The sequence below is a fragment of the Emydura macquarii genome, unplaced genomic scaffold (assembly GCF_026122565.2).
Source record: "Emydura macquarii macquarii isolate MOO-44397 ecotype Brisbane River unplaced genomic scaffold, CSIRO-AGI_Emac_v2 contig_1119, whole genome shotgun sequence".
NCBI classification, from domain to species: Eukaryota; Metazoa; Chordata; order Testudines; family Chelidae; genus Emydura; species Emydura macquarii.
Genome location: NW_027131256.1, coordinates 20873382 through 20891436, shown reverse-complemented (window position 1 = coordinate 20891436; position 18055 = coordinate 20873382). Strand labels below are relative to the sequence as shown.

The 18055-nt window shown below is 44.4% G+C and overlaps 1 protein-coding gene across 1 annotated transcript; it reads right to left on the bottom strand.

Annotated features, from left to right (window-relative positions):
- Positions 1–518: 518 nt before the first annotated feature.
- Positions 519–13297, bottom strand: LOC137151934 (uncharacterized). Its single transcript, XM_067546431.1, has 5 exons — positions 13237–13297; positions 12086–12379; positions 5259–5396; positions 4503–4622; positions 519–2328 (listed from the first exon to the last, which is right to left on the bottom strand). Exons 1-5 carry the CDS (start codon positions 13295–13297, stop codon positions 2186–2188), a joined length of 756 nt encoding a protein of 251 aa, XP_067402532.1. The 3' UTR covers positions 519–2185.
- Between the last annotated feature and the right edge of the window lie 4758 nt (positions 13298–18055).

The window sequence follows — 18055 nt, the reverse complement described above, 5'->3', positions numbered from 1 at the left end:
TCGTCTCCCTATGTTTACTGGATACAGGGAAGATCACTCTAGCTCCAGACCTTGCTTGAGACTTATAATGTCAGTAGCTGAAACGTCTCAGACTCGTTCCTGCGAAGCAGAGGATCACTGAACCCTGGGTTTAAAGCACCATCCTGAGGTTGATGTCACCCTCTCTGCCTGCAACTGTATCAGCTACAAGGTGCAGCAGACAAGTGTGAAACCCCAGAACTGGCTATACTCAGCACTTCTTTGCCACTACTGAACCCCCCCTGCCCCTCTCCAGATCCCCATAGCACACCATCAGTGGGAATTCCCACATTTCTCCCTGGATGTTCCCATGAGGTATGGGACACTTCATGTGTCCATATTCACATCATATTCACATCATGGTCTCTGCGCAACATTCCAACTAAGAGGGACTATCCTAAGCCCCTGCAAAAAGCCAATGGGCCAAGCCTTTATCAACACAGAAGCTCTGAGCCTAACTGATGGGGTGTTTCCTTGCAGGTGAATAGTCACCCATAGCACATGAAATACAAGAACCTTCCCCGCCCCTGCAAGATCCTATAAATGGAGGCCTAAAATAAGAGAAAACAGAACAGGAACAGACTACCCTGAGGCATCACCAATACAGAGCTTTGCCATCTCAATGTGTTAAGTGATCCTTCAGATAGTGTGTGCTAGACTCTCCAGCTCCCAGCCCAGGAGACAGGGAAGGTTTCTTTACTTGGGTGCTTGCAGCAGCCCATATCTGATAACATGCACAAACCATCCCTCAGTTCTGTTTCCATAGGGTTTGAGGGGTGAATAGCAATGAAATAGAGGACATTAACAGCATTCACTAGGAAACACACAAGGCAATGTTCTCAATCACCCCAGCTTTGTCAGTGCAACTCAATCCTGAAGTGCATCACCTGCTTTGACTTTAAACAGACCGTCACCTCCATAGCTCTCTCAAAGCAATAGAAGCTGGATTTATTGAACCCACTCATTGCCCACATTGCTAATGCAGCTCAATCCTAACCAGCACTCCCCCATGATATTTCAGTTCTGGACTCGCCTGCAGTTTTGCCAGGGCTCCTTTCTCTGGAGCTGCAGGGTCTCCTGCTACCTTGACTCCAGGCCCCTTTTATATCTCTGCCAACACATCTTAGTCAGAACCCCCCTACTCCCATCCCAAATCTCTTCTAAGCAAAGCAAATGGGCATAATGTTGAGTAGGCTTCAGGAATTCTCTAAACTACAACTGCCCATGCAGCTAACACAGTGGAGAAAAAGCCCACTCACACACAGATGGCCAGCTTAATCAGCCTGCAGTAGCCAGACCATTATATTTAAAGCAGTAATGCCCTAAGAACTACAACCTTCAATGACCCCAGCTTTACACCAGCCAGCATTTCAGAATCACAGGTGGATGCCATAAAAACCCTTATGAAAAAGGCAAGCAGCCTCATGACAAATGAGCTGCAAATCACTCATCCCACTGTGCAATCAACTCGAGTTAAAGGAAAACACATAACCCCCTGTTGGACATTACCGGGTAACAAATATACTGGGAGACCCAAACTCATCCTCTTCCAATATGGCCAGCCATCACAGCTGGTTCACATCTCTTAGCTTCACACAATAACTAGTGATGGGTAAAACACAAAGAGTTTGGAGGTTTGGATCAGATAAGCATCCAACCCAATGAATGCTTATCTAAGCCTTCCCCTGACATCTTAGGTCTGCCAAATGTTGCTGGAAATCTCATGAGAACAGGCTTTCCCAGGAAATTTCTGACCCGTCCTCATCTGGGTTTCAGATTGCAATGTTGTGTCCCTCCTGGTTCCTGGTCAGGAATCTCAGAGAGGCAAAGATGTGAAAAATAAAGGGGGCAGGTGGAATTACCCATTTCATTTCAGAGCCCTCCAAATAGCCTCACAGCTCAGGGGCAGTTTTATAAATAGGCAAATGTTGATGGAGTTAGGGGAGTTTTATTTATATTTGAACCCATTTGCCCCTTGCTAATGATAGCATCACAATGGGGCCACAAGGATGGCTTTTAATAAGGTTTGCGGGCCTGTAATCTGTGTGCATGTGGATTTCCCCCTCTAATTCAGTTATTTTGCAGACCAATTCTTACAAGGGAATGAGACTATGGAATGCAGAGGGGATGCCCCCAGGCCGAAGGCTGGTACCCTGAACGTGTCTGATCAGGGATCAATAGGATCAGGGAAAGAGTCGCACAAAAACTCCTGGTTGTTGATGTCAACAACCACCTCTGGATCCGGTGTCACCTCAGACTCTGCCTCCATCTCGTGCTCTGCCTCAAGACCTTGACAGGTCTCTGTGTTTTCTGGAAAACAAGTGAGAAATGGTCATAAACGTTTGCTACTGTCTTAACTCGTCCAGGCCTTCATCTTCTTTTGCCTTATCTAGTACAACTCCCTTTTCTTTGGCCTGCCCTAGCCCCAGGTCTGTGCTCTCAAGCACACTCAGACACTGTTGTTTACCTTCTAAAAGGTACAATGAAGCACAACTGCATCAACCCACTCTGCAAACTACTCCTCTGACTCCCCATTTAATTCAGGATCCAGTTCAAAATTGCCTGTCTTGTTTTTAAATCCCTCTGTGGATTTGCCTCAGACAACATCTCATCTTTCTCTAGTCCCCTCTCTATTCAACTTCTTCTCACCCAGAACTGGTTTCCTGTCTGTCCTTCAGCACAATCTGGTCACTATTGGTTTTAGACAAGCCCTTGCATCTCTCTCTGCCTTATTAACTTTCCATATATTTTCAAATCTCTGATCCAAACGTATCAGTTCTCCTTTGCCTATACCTTTACATTTATCCTCTACTGTTATTGTATTATTTTGCTCTGTAACTGTATTTTTTAACTCTGCCAAGCATTATAAGGGATACAACATATTTGTAGGATGCCATACAAGATAAAACTGTATTTTATTATAGTTCCCATGGCAGAACAAGCTAGAGTTAGGGCTGAGTTTCAGTTTCCTTTCTAATCCCTCAGTTTTCAGTTTCTCATCATGACTTTCTCAACCAGATTCTCTGGTGCTGGAATTTTCCATGCCTAAAAACCCAAAATGCAATTTATTTATTAAGTTAGAGAAAAATAAGTTTCAGCCATTTTTGAATCAGAGAAGTAAGTTTAAAATATACTCTTTCCCCAGGCTCCTATTCAAATGCTGTACATGCATACCTCAGTTTCTTTTGGTATATTGCCCAAAAACTTAAACATACCTTGTTTTATAGATCCCTGCAATGAGGAGGGAGGATTTTAAATTGGAAGAAAATCAGTTCAGTGTTTTATAAGGTTGGATCATTAAAGCCGGAATGATTGCACACATGCATTAACAATGACAGTAACCTCGGATCTAGTGCTCTGCATCAGCAGAGCTCAAAGCATTTTACAGAGGTCAGTTTCAAGGTCACCTGGCAGGTCAGGAGCAGAGCTGGGAACAGAATGCATATTTCCTGAATCCTAGTCCAGGACTGTTCACCAGGCCACATTTGATTTATTTTTTGTAGCACCCTGGTCAATAACTGCTGAAGACATAGGGCATGAAGTTTGCTTAAGGATGATTGAACTGATGGTAGATTATAGATAACTTAAGGACGTCTCAGTTAAGAACAGTTACATTGAGGCCACAATTAAAGATGCCTGAGGTAAGGAAGCCTCTCTTAAAAGTGTCCCAGTTAAGGCAGCTTCGGATAATATGGGTTAGTAACAGATATGCTGCTGATGGTGATGTTCATTTTTTTTTTTTTAAATCAAGGAAATTAAATGCAAAAAATTGAGTTTAATGCCTCGAGCACTCAAGAAGAAGATTAAAAAAACAAACCAATTTCTACCACCACATTAACCTGGCCATATTATACATATACCATGTTTTCCCATCCTGATTTCTTTCATAGATTTAAATGTGAATGTATTATGAGTTGTGGCCTCAATTCAAGAAAGCAACACAGCACGTGTTTGACCAGCACTGATTTCAATGGGATTTAAGCATGTGTTTCTGGCTTAGCACATTCTTAAGCACTGTGCTGAATAAGAATGATTTCTGTAATTGGGGTCATGTTAGTGACTCTAGCTTATAAAATATACTGGATATGTAGCATGGGGAGTTAAAATTATAGTAAAATTGCAATGCTGTTTTTAAAGAGATATTTTTAGCAACCAGAAGGTAAAATGGATGCGTCATCATCTTCCCCTTGGCAGAAGCTGCTCTAGTGGGGTATTGGTGTCCTTCTTGGGAAATTAAAGACACAAGGCCACAATGCACCAAGAGCTGACAAACACACATACAGTTGTGGGTTAATGAGGTATTGACAGGACAGTGCTGGGAAGCTTGCACTGCCACTGGTCATGCAACGTCTCTTCTCTGGTTCAGTCTCCAGGCTGTCCAGCCAACTCTTTGCACCCTCAATAACATACATCAGTTTTCTCCTCCTCCCATTTCCTAAATGAATTATTTATCAAGCAGTTGTAAACCACATCCCTGTACCAACCCGGCTTTGGAGGGCTGGCAGCTGGGGCAGATGACGCCTCGTGGCGGTCTCCATTTGGAGGACTCTTGGTTTCTTCACTGGAGATGACGGACATCGTCATTCTCTCTTCCTTTTCCTCCTCTGTAGAAAAGCAGATGAAAGGCTGAAAGGAACCGGGATCCATGTCCCACCCTCCATAAACTCTGGACATAGTCTGTGTGAAGCCTGGCTTTTCACACTCATCTTTGTCTCCATCTCACATGGAGATGGCTCCATTCTCAGAGCAGACTGATACCAGGTACTGACATTATAAACTTCCCAGTGTTTCGCTTGGAGAGCTGATAAGATTGTCGCCTGAGGTGGCGTAGCTATGTCTGAGCTCAGCACGGAGGGCCTGATCCTGACAGGAGAGGCAATGGGAGTAACAGGTACTCAGCTCCTCTCAGGATCAGGCCCAGACAGAGCAGCAGGGCTTCTTTAATTTACCCCCACTGATGTTTTCAGCACAAATAGCTCCTGCCAGTAAACTTGAGGTGAAAATAAAAATGTTCCCTGAGCAACTCACCAGCAGGAGACCTTTCCCCAGCAATGAGCAGGTATCTACAGAGCTCAGCTTCACTGGATCAAGGGAAGGAAGATGAGACTAGCCACGAAGTCTAGTCAGGACCTACAGAGAAGCGGCACCAACCCCAGCAAGTTGAGAAATGGAGCTGTGTTTAGACTGTCCTAGGATAGACTCTTCTCAACCCAGCAGGAAGCAGAGAAATCCCCACTCACCTGAAGGCACCGGAATGAACTTCTGTTTGCTTTTCTGGTAGCAGCATGTTATCAGTGACACTAGAACAGCCAGGACAATTGCACCCCCTCCACATGCTGCCAGGATGTAAAGGAACAGAGGGTGCCCCAGCAGGTCTCCTGCACAAAGGACACAGCCTGTTAGTCCGAGAGACTGAAGCTTGTCCTCCTGAGCTGAAGAAGCCCTGCAGCTGAATTAAAGTCAGTGGAGAAAATTAAAGAGGTGGGTGGGCCGGGGGGATTAGGGAGAAAGGATGAACTATGTGGTTCCTAACTGTGTTACAGATTTTCTCTTTATTCCCCTTCCCAGCCTGAGCTAATGTGAAGAGAGAAATGGACAGAAAGACAGGCAGATGGCGCCATCGACTTAGAGACAGAGAGAGATCCTCCAAGGCACTCCTCTGTAAGGATGATTTATGTTCTACTGAATGTCCTAAGTCTGAACACTCTTCTTCCAAACATGATAAATGTATGGAGCCAGCTCGAACCCTGGGATAAATTCACTGAAGTCAAGGGAATTGCACCAGGGATAGATTTGAACCATTGATTTTATTATCCTTGGGTTCTTTTTTCATCTACTATTCCCACACCTTGAACTAAGTACATCTGTCATTCTGTTTAGCTAGTCAGTTTGTCCAGCCAATGACAGTAGCATGTTTAGCTAGCTTGTATGGTTAGCTAGCTTGTCCATCTAGTCAATTTATTCGTCTACAATCTCTCTCTTCACAGGAACCAAACTGACAATACTATTCAAAATACCTGAAATAACAATAATAATTAATATCCTTTTAAGTGTCTCATGCATCTTTTTGCTTATTTAAACTACTTCTGCCGCACTGGACAGATACCTTTATCAAGCTATTTATAGCTCCCAAGTCATTTCCTTTAGATCCCACATGATCATGGCTAAGGATACGATTTTGTCACGGAAATTATGGACTCCTTCATGACTTCTAGGACAGGGCTGGAGCAGCTGTCAGCCCCGGGGTTGCCAAACAGCTGATCGGCGGCCAGTCTCCTATGGGGCTCCAGCTGTCATTCCTCCCCACCCAATTATTTTTAGTAAAGTCACAGCCAGCTCACAGGTTCCATGAATTTTTTGTTTATTGCCTGTGACCTGTCCGTGACTTTTACTAAAAATAACCATGACAAAATCTTAACCTTAACCATAGCCCTTTAGTGTTCCTGGGAAGTTTAAATTAGATCCATTATCGACCTTACAAAAATTGCATTTGTCCATTTGCCTGGAGCAAGTAGTTTTTTTCTGACAAGTGATTAGAATATCAGTCTTTTTTCTAACTATCATCGTCATCATCATCATAACGGTAAATTGAAAGGGAAGAATACAGCAAAAATAATCTGTCATGTAAAAACAAATGAAAACACATGCATTCTCTGCACTGGTATTCGAAATCCCTTTTACTCGCTTTCTGAGAACATTAAAACCAAGTAAATATTTTTTCACAGAAAGCAAAAGTGACACTACTTCCCAATACTGTGCTAATACTCATGCAAATATGTGTTCATACAACTTTTCACACCAGCAGTGCTTGTCATGAAATTCCTTGATGGGTTTGTGAATTGGAAACAGGGAACTTATATTACACCTGGTGACTGAGGCGGCCACATAGGGCACATACTGAAAGGTGATTATCAGATCCTTGCATGAATTATCACAGGGCCTGATTCACACAACCCATTGATGTCAATGCGGGCGTTTCCAACTACATTAATGGGCATTTGATCAAACCCACATCGAATAGTTTGTGATCAATCCATTGGGTGAAATCTGTTCACACAAAAGAGACATCAGTTGTGAACAGTGAACAAATTAATGAAATCGCAATCGGCAGACAATTTGCAAACACGGAAAAAGGCTAGATTCGCTAAATGGAATTATTCTCCCAACACTGAGACCTTTTCTACACTAGAAAAATTAATTGACATAAAATATGTCGACTTTCAGCCACAGCTATAATTACAGCAGTGGCTGATCTACACACTGCTCTCCCTAGGTCTATGGAGTGCGTACTCACTAGAAGCACTTCCATGGATCCAAGGGGCAGCATGGGGAGCTGAGAGACCCATTTCAGCTTCCTGTCTGGAGCCCCGGGCTCCCTGTGGGCTGCTCTCCCCCCAGCTACCCGGTTCTAGCTGGAAGCGTGGCAACAGCCGCCCCACCAGCTCCTGGCACGCAACCAATGAGCCCACACATCTGCCGCCTGCATCCCGCCCGGTCCCAGATTGCAGCAGGCAGCAGCCGCCCACCATCGCACCCCTCCTGGCTCTGAGCCCGGATGAGGATCCAGCCTGGTCCCGGCTCACAGTGGGCAGCCATCCCCCGCTGCATCCCACTCAGTCCTGGATCGGAGCCGGGAGCCCGGTCCCACTCACAGCTGGGAGCCAGGTAGCAGCCACCCCAGTCCCAGCTCGCAGCTGAGATCTGGGCTCCAGCAGGCTGCAGCCTCCTACCGCTGCGTCCTGGCTCGCAGCCGGGACCCAGGTACCAGCCACCAATGACTTGCAGCAGCCTGGGCTTCTGGTCCCGCTCCCAGCTGGCTTTCTTGGAGCAGTGAAATTGACAAGATGACAGCCCCTCCACTACTGCAAGGGGACGCGGTGTCTACACTGACAGTGCGTCACCCTAGCTCTGCCAACAAAGGCCTACACCTCTCACGGAGGGGGTTTTATTTTGTCGAAAAAACAGGGCAGTTTTGGGGGAGGAGAGGAAGCGGGTGACTGTAGTGTGTGCACCAGCACTGTTCTGTCGACAAAAGCTGACAAAAATTGACAAAACTCCCTAGTGTAGACCAGGCCTAACAGTGAGGGAAGCTGAGGCGATATCTATGAGCTGGTTCATCTTCTTGGCGATTTTGTAAAGTTGACCCATGTAAAGGGAAATAAAGCAAGGCAGAATACAGCAGCTCGGCGCAGGAGTCGAAGAAGCAGGGCAATGAGTGCTGTTTTATTTGTGGAGATGCTGAAAGGTTGAGTGAGGAAGGCAGGTCAGGACAGGAAGAAACACCTGGTTTTTTGATTGTGGGGTAGGATATCTGTGACTTCTCAGGGGGAGAATACACAAATTACCTAGGGAGGTTGCGGAATCTCCATCATTGGAGATTTTTAAGAGCAAGTTAGGCAGACGCCTGTCAGGGATGGTCTAGATATTACTTAGTCCTGCCATAAGTGCAGGGGACTGGACTAGATGGGCTCTCAAGATCCTTTCCAGGCCTAAGACTCTATGATTGTAGGACATGTCGGTGTGGCTACAGAGCTGCAGGGAGGAGAGGAAGTCAGAGGCACTTCTTTCTAAGGTGGGAGAGGTGGTGGGAAGGGCAGGTGGTTGCCGGAAGGCAGGAGACTGCATGCAGATACAGACACTGGCAACTCCTCAAACCCTCATCCTGAGAAGGGGAAAAAGGGAAGATAAACGGTGGCTGCCGTCACTTACCTTCGTCACACACCATTTCTATGGGGGAACTCTGACTAATGCTGTCTCCGTGGAAAATCAGACAGACAAGCTCTCCAGTCGCCCCTTTCTCCAAAATAATCTTCTTGCCAACATCTGTAGGGCAAGCCTTAGTGCAAGCCTCAGTTGGATTCATACTGTGTCCATTCAGCATCCAACGAAAGCTGGCACTGGAACTGCCATCCCCCTCACAGGATAATTCTCCTCTGCCATCAGGGAGGCAATGGATCCGAACAACTGGGATTTGGGCTGGCTCTTGTCACACACAAGATGGGAGTAATGAAAACAGGAGAGAGAACAAAGATAAAGTAACCAGACATGGCAATGAACGTGAACCAAAGTGTACATTTCTGTCATTCAGACTCAGACCACAACAGTATTTGCCACTTGCTAGTTTGCACAGAAATAAAAGATGGGAAAGAAATAGGTTCACCAATGCCTGCAAACCCGGCTATCCCTCTGAAATCCCACTGTAGCCTGTCCCAACCCTGCAATTCCACCAATTTCCATTTTCTTCTTCTGCAAGCCCACAATTGCCTCTCCCAGTTCAGCAATTCTACCTGAGTCTGTCCTCCCCACTGAAATCCATCCAATTTTCCTCCTCTTGAAGTCTCACCACTGCCAGTTCATCCTCCTTCAGTCGCAGCAGTGCACATCAGTTCCCCAGAAACTGTGTGAGAGCATTTGTGGGATAGTCCCACCTGATCCTAATGGGCAAATCCTGCACAATGCTCCAAGAGAGGACAGAAACTTCCCAAGGTCCCGGTCAATATGTAATAGGATAATGTCCTTTCCTCACCGCACATCTGGTGAGCAGTTCAACCCTGCATATGTGTCCAAACATAATTGTACAGTAGATGAGTATCTAATGTCATTTACATCCTGAAATACTTCTGATGCCCAAGTTATTGGCTATTATCCTCATGAATGCCATTAATTTGAGTTTCTCCAGTGGCACTGGAGCAAATAATTCCAGAAGCTGATTGCCCTCTGGGAAGAAAACCTGCCACATGAATGTAATCAAAACTTCTGGCTTGGTTTGGTTAATTTCCAGGAGTGCCCATATTTTTTCTGTTGCTGATTAAGTCAATTAACTCTTTACCTGAATCTTCATGAGATATTGGTTGCAACTCCTTCCAGAAGAATTTTAATTTCATCATACCAGCAGCCCTTGATCTTGGAGACCTCTAACAAAATTACTTATTTGGTCATCTTAAACCTTTTTAAAGCATCTTAAAAATATATATTGTACTCTTGAAGGAGAAGTGACTCGAGCTAGAGCTGGGCAAACAATAGGCAGTAATTTATTTCTCACCTCTTTTTCTGTACACATATTACCTGCAAACAGATGATCATTCCCTTGAATTTTCCAGAATCTGTATTCAAAATTATTTACAGCATAAACTCTCTGAATAATTTCTGACCTGTAGCCTGCTGATAAGCAGTTTGTTGAGAGTATTTGAAATTTGAGCTGTTTTGATTATATTAATCGGATCTTTCTCAAATCTCCCTCACTATGAGATATATTCATCTTAATCCCAAATTTACCTATATTTCACATACATTTGGGGTCTCTTCACTTTTCTTATTGAAAATTATTTATTTCAGAAATAAAGAATCATAAAACTGAGATTATCAAAAGAGCTCTTTACACTAAAAATTGAATCCCAGATCATTTAAGTTTCCTGAGTGAATAATTTTTTTGTGTCCATCAGTTTGGCCCATTAGAATAGATTATTTTCTATAGCTGAGCCTTGGCGGGAAGTGAAGTATGGACTGGACACATGTCACATGATATGTTTCTGTTCACTGACTATGAAATTAACTCACACATGGGTGTTTGGTGTCAATATTCATGCTCACAAGTTCAAAATTCATTTTCCTTGAATACTATCCCATATTCACTAAAAATACATTGCACCGCTAAGCATTCCTGCCAGTAAATTCTTTCACTAGAAGCTGCGTGGCAAATGAACACAAAAGGGTTGTAACACACCTAAAGCAAATGGATTTAAATATAGGAAAAAGCAGGCCGGAACATTTTTTGATGTATTTGCCCAACTCACATCTAAACTTCTTGGGCCAAGGAGCCCTGTCTTTGACCAGGCCAGCTCTCAGCTGGAGTTCTGCTTGTCTGCACTTGGCTGGCATTAAGGTTCATTTGTCTTCACTGAGATCAGTCTACTTTGACATTTTCATTACTATCCCAGAAACCCCCATTTTCTCTTAAAAACCTAGGATGTAGTAAAGTGAATGCACCGTACAGCAGGACGCTTAAGAGAATGTGATGCAAGGTCTAGCCTATTTGAATCCTGGAGGGGGCAGAGCAAGGTGGCAGATGACAGTCATGGAGACTGAAGTCCTCAGTTTATCTACAGTACTGGTATAAAGCGGGCAATGGCAGTACAGACCTCCCCACATTACCCCACCCATGGCCTGGAATCTCCAATACGCTAAATGAGTTTACACCAGCCAGGATGCTCACCTGGACGATTGCCCCTGTGTGAGGAGAATTGCAACTGATGCAAAGCTGGCAGAAGTGACTTTGCTGCTTCCCACACCAGCTTTGCTGTCTCCTATGGCAGAGCTGTGCCATCCAGTGAACAAAGGGAACAGGAAAGCTAGGAGGCAGGGGGCATAGTGGAGTAAGGAGTTGCTATGGCCAACTTCTAAGTGGTATAATTCCCCTGTGGGACCTGATGTCTCATCGTAAGTTAAACTTGCATACTGGGGGTCTCCAGTTGAGAATCAGGGAGTAGCAACAGCATCCTTATCAGACACTTCTCCACTGCACTGAGCAACTGAGAAACAATCCCAGGTATATCTCAAACCTGACCTGGACAGACCAGCTCTTGGGGATGAGAAGAGAGTTCAGTCACTATAATCCAGTCAGTCCTTAGTCACCCAGGAGAGATTGCAAGCAAGGGGTCAATTAGAATCAACAGCGATGATGGGTTTTGTGACAGCTACCACCTGTCCGACTAAATAAATGGACTAGGATCCACAACTCCATGCCTAAAATCTATTCTCCGAAAACACACAACGCACACTGCTGTCTCTGAAGTCAGGGGATGAAGGCATCTTCTCCCGACACCTTTATGCTCTCAGTGGGCTCAAAGAATATGGGAACTTGGCAATGTGGATACAGCAAATATCCTTTTTTCCGCATGCAACACCATGGTATTCTGCAGAGTTGAAGACCCACAAACTGTGTTTGCTAATCCAGAAATACCTACAGCTATTGAGAGACAAATTGATATCTTGGAAAGAATAAGGTGCCTGATCCTTCAGTTAAGGTCTCAGATTCAAGAATTATTGATTGCAAACCAGGGTAACTTACCAGACACTTTCAGTAAGAAATATTTTTTGGTTGTGTTTGTAAGAGTAAATTCATACTCTCCTTCATCCTCCTTTGACACATTCGTCAGTTGCAGAGATCCACTCCGCAAGCACATCATCTTGTTACAATAAATGTCACAGTCTGTAGACGAAGTATTATCAGGCATGGCCTTCACACATAGTTTTTTTACCCAGATTACGTCTGTGAGATCCTTTAGGTTTTCAATTCCCAAAGGAAAGTCAACTGAGCCACCAATGATTCCAGTGACAGGGATTGTTTCCTTATTAATGTGGCCTGCAACAACAATAATAAAACAGTCACTGATTTTATTGTGTGTCCATTCACGGGTTCTGATCTGAATCACAAAAGGCAAAACTTCAGACAAGACATAAAAATGATGACTCTGATCACCGAACTGAGGGGGTTAAACCTGAAGAGAAAGCTAACTCTGCTATCCTGCACAGATCAAGGTGAGGGGCACATCATAAAGCCAGAACTACAGAGACAAAGACATGAGCATACCCCTGGCTTTTTCACCCAACAGTTTCACCCCCCCAGAACTTAGGGGCTGAGACAGTGTATAGGGAGTCCAACACTCAGAAGGCTAACTGGGACCTGTTCATTAATGACATGACCCATCGTACAGATGGCAGTAGAAAGAACTTACACCAATATCACACTATTCATCTGTGGATCTCAAAGGCTTTTGCAAACATGAATCAATTAAGTCTCACACTGTCCCTTTGCATTGGTAACTATCACTATAAATGGAGGGACGTAGTGGCTACCGCTAAATGACTTGCCCAAGGTCACCCAGAGAGTTGGAACTAGATCCTCGGAGTCCTAAATTCCCATCTCCTGCTCTAACCAGCATGTCACATAACAAGCTTCAGAGGCTATCATTTTCAGGTACTTTCATGGCTGCAGTACATCAAGGTAATAACGCAGTATTCGTTACAATTAGTTTATAAAAAAAAAAAAAAAATCTGTCTTACTTTGGTTTGACGGCCCCTTTTCGTGCTTTAGCGATTACAGCGCTTGATACTTCCCAAAGCCTGGTGGTGACCTTACAAAGGTATCTGAGCAAAATGGACATTTCCGCTCACCTGGGCAAATCAGTGCCAATTTCATAAAGAAAAACCCACACTTACCATCAATCATGGTTATAATCACCAGCACGCACTGCAGGGTAAACGGAGATTTGAAATCCATTTTAAAGAGCTTTTTGCATCGTCTGTTGAGAACGGGATCTCGCTACACAGCTAAACGAATCTGCTGCTCAGGAAATGATGTCAGAAGCAGGAACAAAAAAAAAACAACACCCTACTAGACAGACTGAATAATGTATCCGAATAGACCTGTAAGGTTCCAGATGGCTGAACGCATGCTGCAGTGACGCGAGCCACAACCTGCTCACAAGGCCCTGCACCCAGGAGCTGGGGGTGTGTCACAATGGGATTCAAAAAGGGAGGGGAAAGGACTCTCCCAGCCATCCGATCAGGTTTAGGAAGAAGCCAACGCAAAGCCTATCATAAGCAAAAGAGGAAACACCTGTTTCCTACATTCCCTTGTTCATTTTCAGTCTTTGGTTATTTGGTTTAAAGTGCAGCATAAAAAAAGAACGGACATGGTCAGAGAAAGCAATCTGCCCAACCACAGCCTGTTTTTCAGAGGTATTGAGCACCGACAATTGCCATTGCAGTCAATGGGAGATGCGGGAGAGCTAAACTCTGAAAATCAGGCCAGCATTATGAGCATGAACGTCATGGTGTTGTATCAGAAACAGACTCTATTGTCAATGCCACAGGAGAAATATATCATGTCTGAATGGGCCATGTACAGCATCCAGTGGAGACTGATGGCTACAGGGAAGTTGGGGTGGGTTGGTAAGGAGACCCACCAGGCCGGTGCTTGGTCATGTAGTGTTTGATTTGATGAGACTGGCAGAGAGGAGACAGAGAGAGAATCCGTGCGTAATAATGTCCAATCCCGTCTCACGCCTGAGTCCGTCGGGGCTCTGTAGTATTTAGGCTGGAGTTTTTGGAACATGGTGCATTACTTAAAGAGTGGTAGTATAAAGCAGATGTCTACACGCCACAGCAAAGGTTTAGACCTGCTCCCCTGGTCCTGTGTGCACCAGCCCTAATCCAACTGTCAGTGGGCCATGTCTTCATCTGATGTCATTGCTGTAAATGGAGCTACACTTCATTATACCATTTGAGAATACAGCCTGATAGTAACATTTAAGATCAGCCCAATCTCACCCAGTTGGGGGAAGGAGGATCTCATGACAAAATATCTAAGCTCAAATTTTTAAGGTGCACTTGGGTTGCATTGAGATTATGACATCACTTCAGAGTACAACTGTAATACGGCACTCTTCAGTGTTACTTAACTTCATACAAAGCACATACATCTCATCTGGCTGGGTCATGGTAATCTGAAGGCAGTTTTGAAGTGTGGATTTGTGGATTTTTTTATGTGTATTTCTAGGAGACCTTTAAAATCACACCCATCATATCCTAGCCTCACCATTCAGCATCCCAGCCTGTGGTTTTGTTCCCCCAAACCTGTTAGCAATGTCAGTTAAAGTCAGTGCTCAATTATCTATGTTCAAAATCTGCAAAATTGCTCAAGCCCACAGCAGCTTCATCCTGTCACTGTTACAGGCGCATAGAACAGACCCAAACTGATCTATGACATGACAGAAATAGCCCTCTCTGAGAAGAGCAGTGATGTGTATCTTCAGACATTCGCAGTGGTGGGGAATGGGGAGAAAGGCATTTACAGTAAGCACCACCCTTTCATTTTCTGCTGTGCTGCTAAAATTAGCTGAGGAAAATGTCACTTGCACACTTAGGGCTACATATCGACCTCAGATGCACACTTTCAGTCCCAGGAGTATATTTTTACCCTTTTGTTTTAGGGCTGGCTGCCTGGCTGCAGTCTTTTTTGCTATTCTAGAAGCAAGAGAGAGGGAGGGTAGAGAAGGATAAAAAATGGAATACTGAAAAGGCAAAAACGTTAGCGAAAACCCCCTGGGCAACAGTCTTCTAATGCTGGGGAGTCAGGAAAAGGATTGTGCAGATTTAGAGCCACATTCTCCTCTCAGTCACACCAAGGCCAGCCTACTGAGAGCATGTACAGATTTACAGCATACATCAGAGGAAAAAATTGGCCTTCCAATTGCAGCTAGCCTGTTAGAAAAGTGACTCTGTGACTGTGACATTGTGGTATCCCGTCTCTTTAGTCTGTCTCAAGGATTCCAGAGCAAACGAGTTCCAGTTCTGAGTCCAAAGGAAGATATTTCTAACTGCCAGTGCCCCATACATCACCCAGCATGTGGGCTCTTTCTGCCTCTTGCTGCAGCTGGAATGAAGGTAACGATCCTGTTAGCTGTGCACAGGGCAGAACAGGTTACAGTTTGATTTGTTGTATAAACCACCTCCAACCCCCTCAACTCCCAAATCCAACCCCAGACTTCCTTTTCGATTAAGTGACTTGATCTTGTCTCCAAAGACCCGTGCACTGTCAGACTTTAAATATTTAAGATGATGGCGAACACAGTACCTGAAAGATAATTCTCAATTCAATGATGGTAATGAACAATTATATAGCCCTGTGCATTTTCAGACATTAACTAACAAATCCTCAGAACCCCTCAGAGAATGCACTTCCCCTTTTTGTGTAAAGGCACTGAAGGCTTTATATAGGTATTAAAAACAAAACAAAAAAAAACCCTATTAGGAGTTTCAGATCATTAACAGAAACCACACATAGATGTAAAAATGAAAAATAGATACATTTTGAAGGCGAACTGAAACACTGTTACCTGCCAAGACCTAAGTTCAATGTTCTTTTTTCTCCTTCCACAGCTGAGAGCATCACTTACCACTATCGCAGAGAAAAGAGCTTTGTTCTTTCAATTATATTAGGAGTGGGTGGGGCAAGGGAATGATAGAGGCCTGAATTCAGGTCTAAGCCGGTAAGAAAAGAAGGAAATAAGGTTATACATTTTGATATATAAATGTACCTATTTGTGAATGCTAACTCTGCACATCTATACTCTTTAATGAGTTGGGATCTGATTTTGATTATTATTATTAATGTATTTCAGGTCACCATTAATGGGAGATATATTTTTAAAGCATCAGTCCTCTAGAACTAGGAGCAGATAGCAAGTGTGAAAAATCAGGACAGAAATAGGAGGTAATAGGTGCCTATACAAGAAAAAGCCTTAAATATTGGGACTGTCCCCCTAAAATCAGGACATCTGGTCACCCTATCTAGAACCCACACCTATTAGAGTCAATCATGAAACTGGAGGGCAGGAGCAGTAGGTGGGTCTGTAGGAGAAGCAGATCTCTGTGCATGGGGGCAGCACAACCAGTTCATAGGGGAAAGAGAAGAGATTGCACCAAGGGAAGCTGAGTTTGGGGATAGTGAATCAAAAGAAGAGGCTGCCTTTGAAGGTAGTACAGATAGACATGGGACTGCAGGCCTCCACTGCCTCCCTGCTAGATGGGACTATTATACCTCTTTGAGCAATGGGAATCTGGACCAGTCATCTAAAGAGCTCTTCATCAGCAACTGGTACAAAACTGTATTCGGAGCATAGTTATCAATGGTTCACTGTCAAACTGGGAAGACCTACCAATTGGGGTGCTGCAGGGTCGGTCCTGGGTCTGACACTAGTCAATAATTTTGTTAATAATTTGGATGACAGTAGAGTATGATTAGAAACCTTGCAGATGACAGCACACTGGGAGGAGTTGCAAGCACTTTGGAGGACAGGATTAGAATTCAAAATGATGAATTGGTCTGAAATCAATAAGATGAAATTCGATCAGAATATGCAAAGTACCACACTTAGAAAGAAAAAAGGACGTGGACAAATAGAAAATGAAGAATAGCCAGCTAGGCACTAATATTGCAGAAGAGGATTTGGAGGTTATAGTGGACCAGAAACCGAATATGAGATGCTGCTGTGAAAAAGACAAATGTCAGTGTGGCGTGTATTAACAGGAGTGTTGTATGGAAGACTCAGGGTGCAACTGTTCCACCCTACTCAGCCCTGGTTCTGGAGTATTGGGTCCAATTCTGGGCACCACACTTTAAGAAAGATGTAGACAAATTGGAGAGAGTCCAGAGGTGAGCAACAACAACAAGAAAGAGGTTTAGAAAACCCGACCTCTGAGGAAGGGTTAAAAAACTTGGGCATGTAAGGATGGCCTAGGGGCTTGTCTACATGCACCAGAGTTCAGACAACGGTAAGTAGCAAATTGCTGTGCTGTAACTCCCCTGTGTGGATGCCGTCAGTGCAAACTTACAGGTAGGGCAACTTCAGTGTGAACTAGGGACCTGTAAGGGGAGTTACAGAGCAGCACTTTGGTGCACACTGCTATTCACAGCCCTGTTGTCTGAACTGCAGGGCATTGCAGACATGCCCTAGGTACTTGGTCCTGCTTCAGGACTAGACAAGATGACAGAGGTGGGCTAGATGCCCTCCTGCGGTCCCCTCCTGCCTTACATTTCTATGATTCGATTTTATGGAGTTCTTTGCATCCTGGCAGGGAAATTGTAAGTGTTCCCTCTCCTTCCCCCAAGCTCCTGCTCTACGTTTGTTCCTGCTGTGGTTGATGCAGCCTGTTCCAGCCCAGTGTCAGGCTCCTCCTCTCCAGGATACGAAAGCCACAGGGGCGGGGAAGAAAGAATATGGTGAAAGACTGAAGGGGGGAGAAGGCATATTCAGGATTCCAACCGAGAGCCAACCAACTCTAGGGTGAAGTGGGGGGAGGGAGGAGGGATGAATACATGCTGTTTATTTTATTTTTAAAAATAACGAGGTAAAGCCACAGCAGGCTCAGGTTCTGAGCACTTCCTCATGGTAGGGAATCATGAATGTATGCAATTTTCTGGGTTATAGCCCCAGAGCTGCATGTAGCCAAGGCAGTAAAATGACTTCTTTGC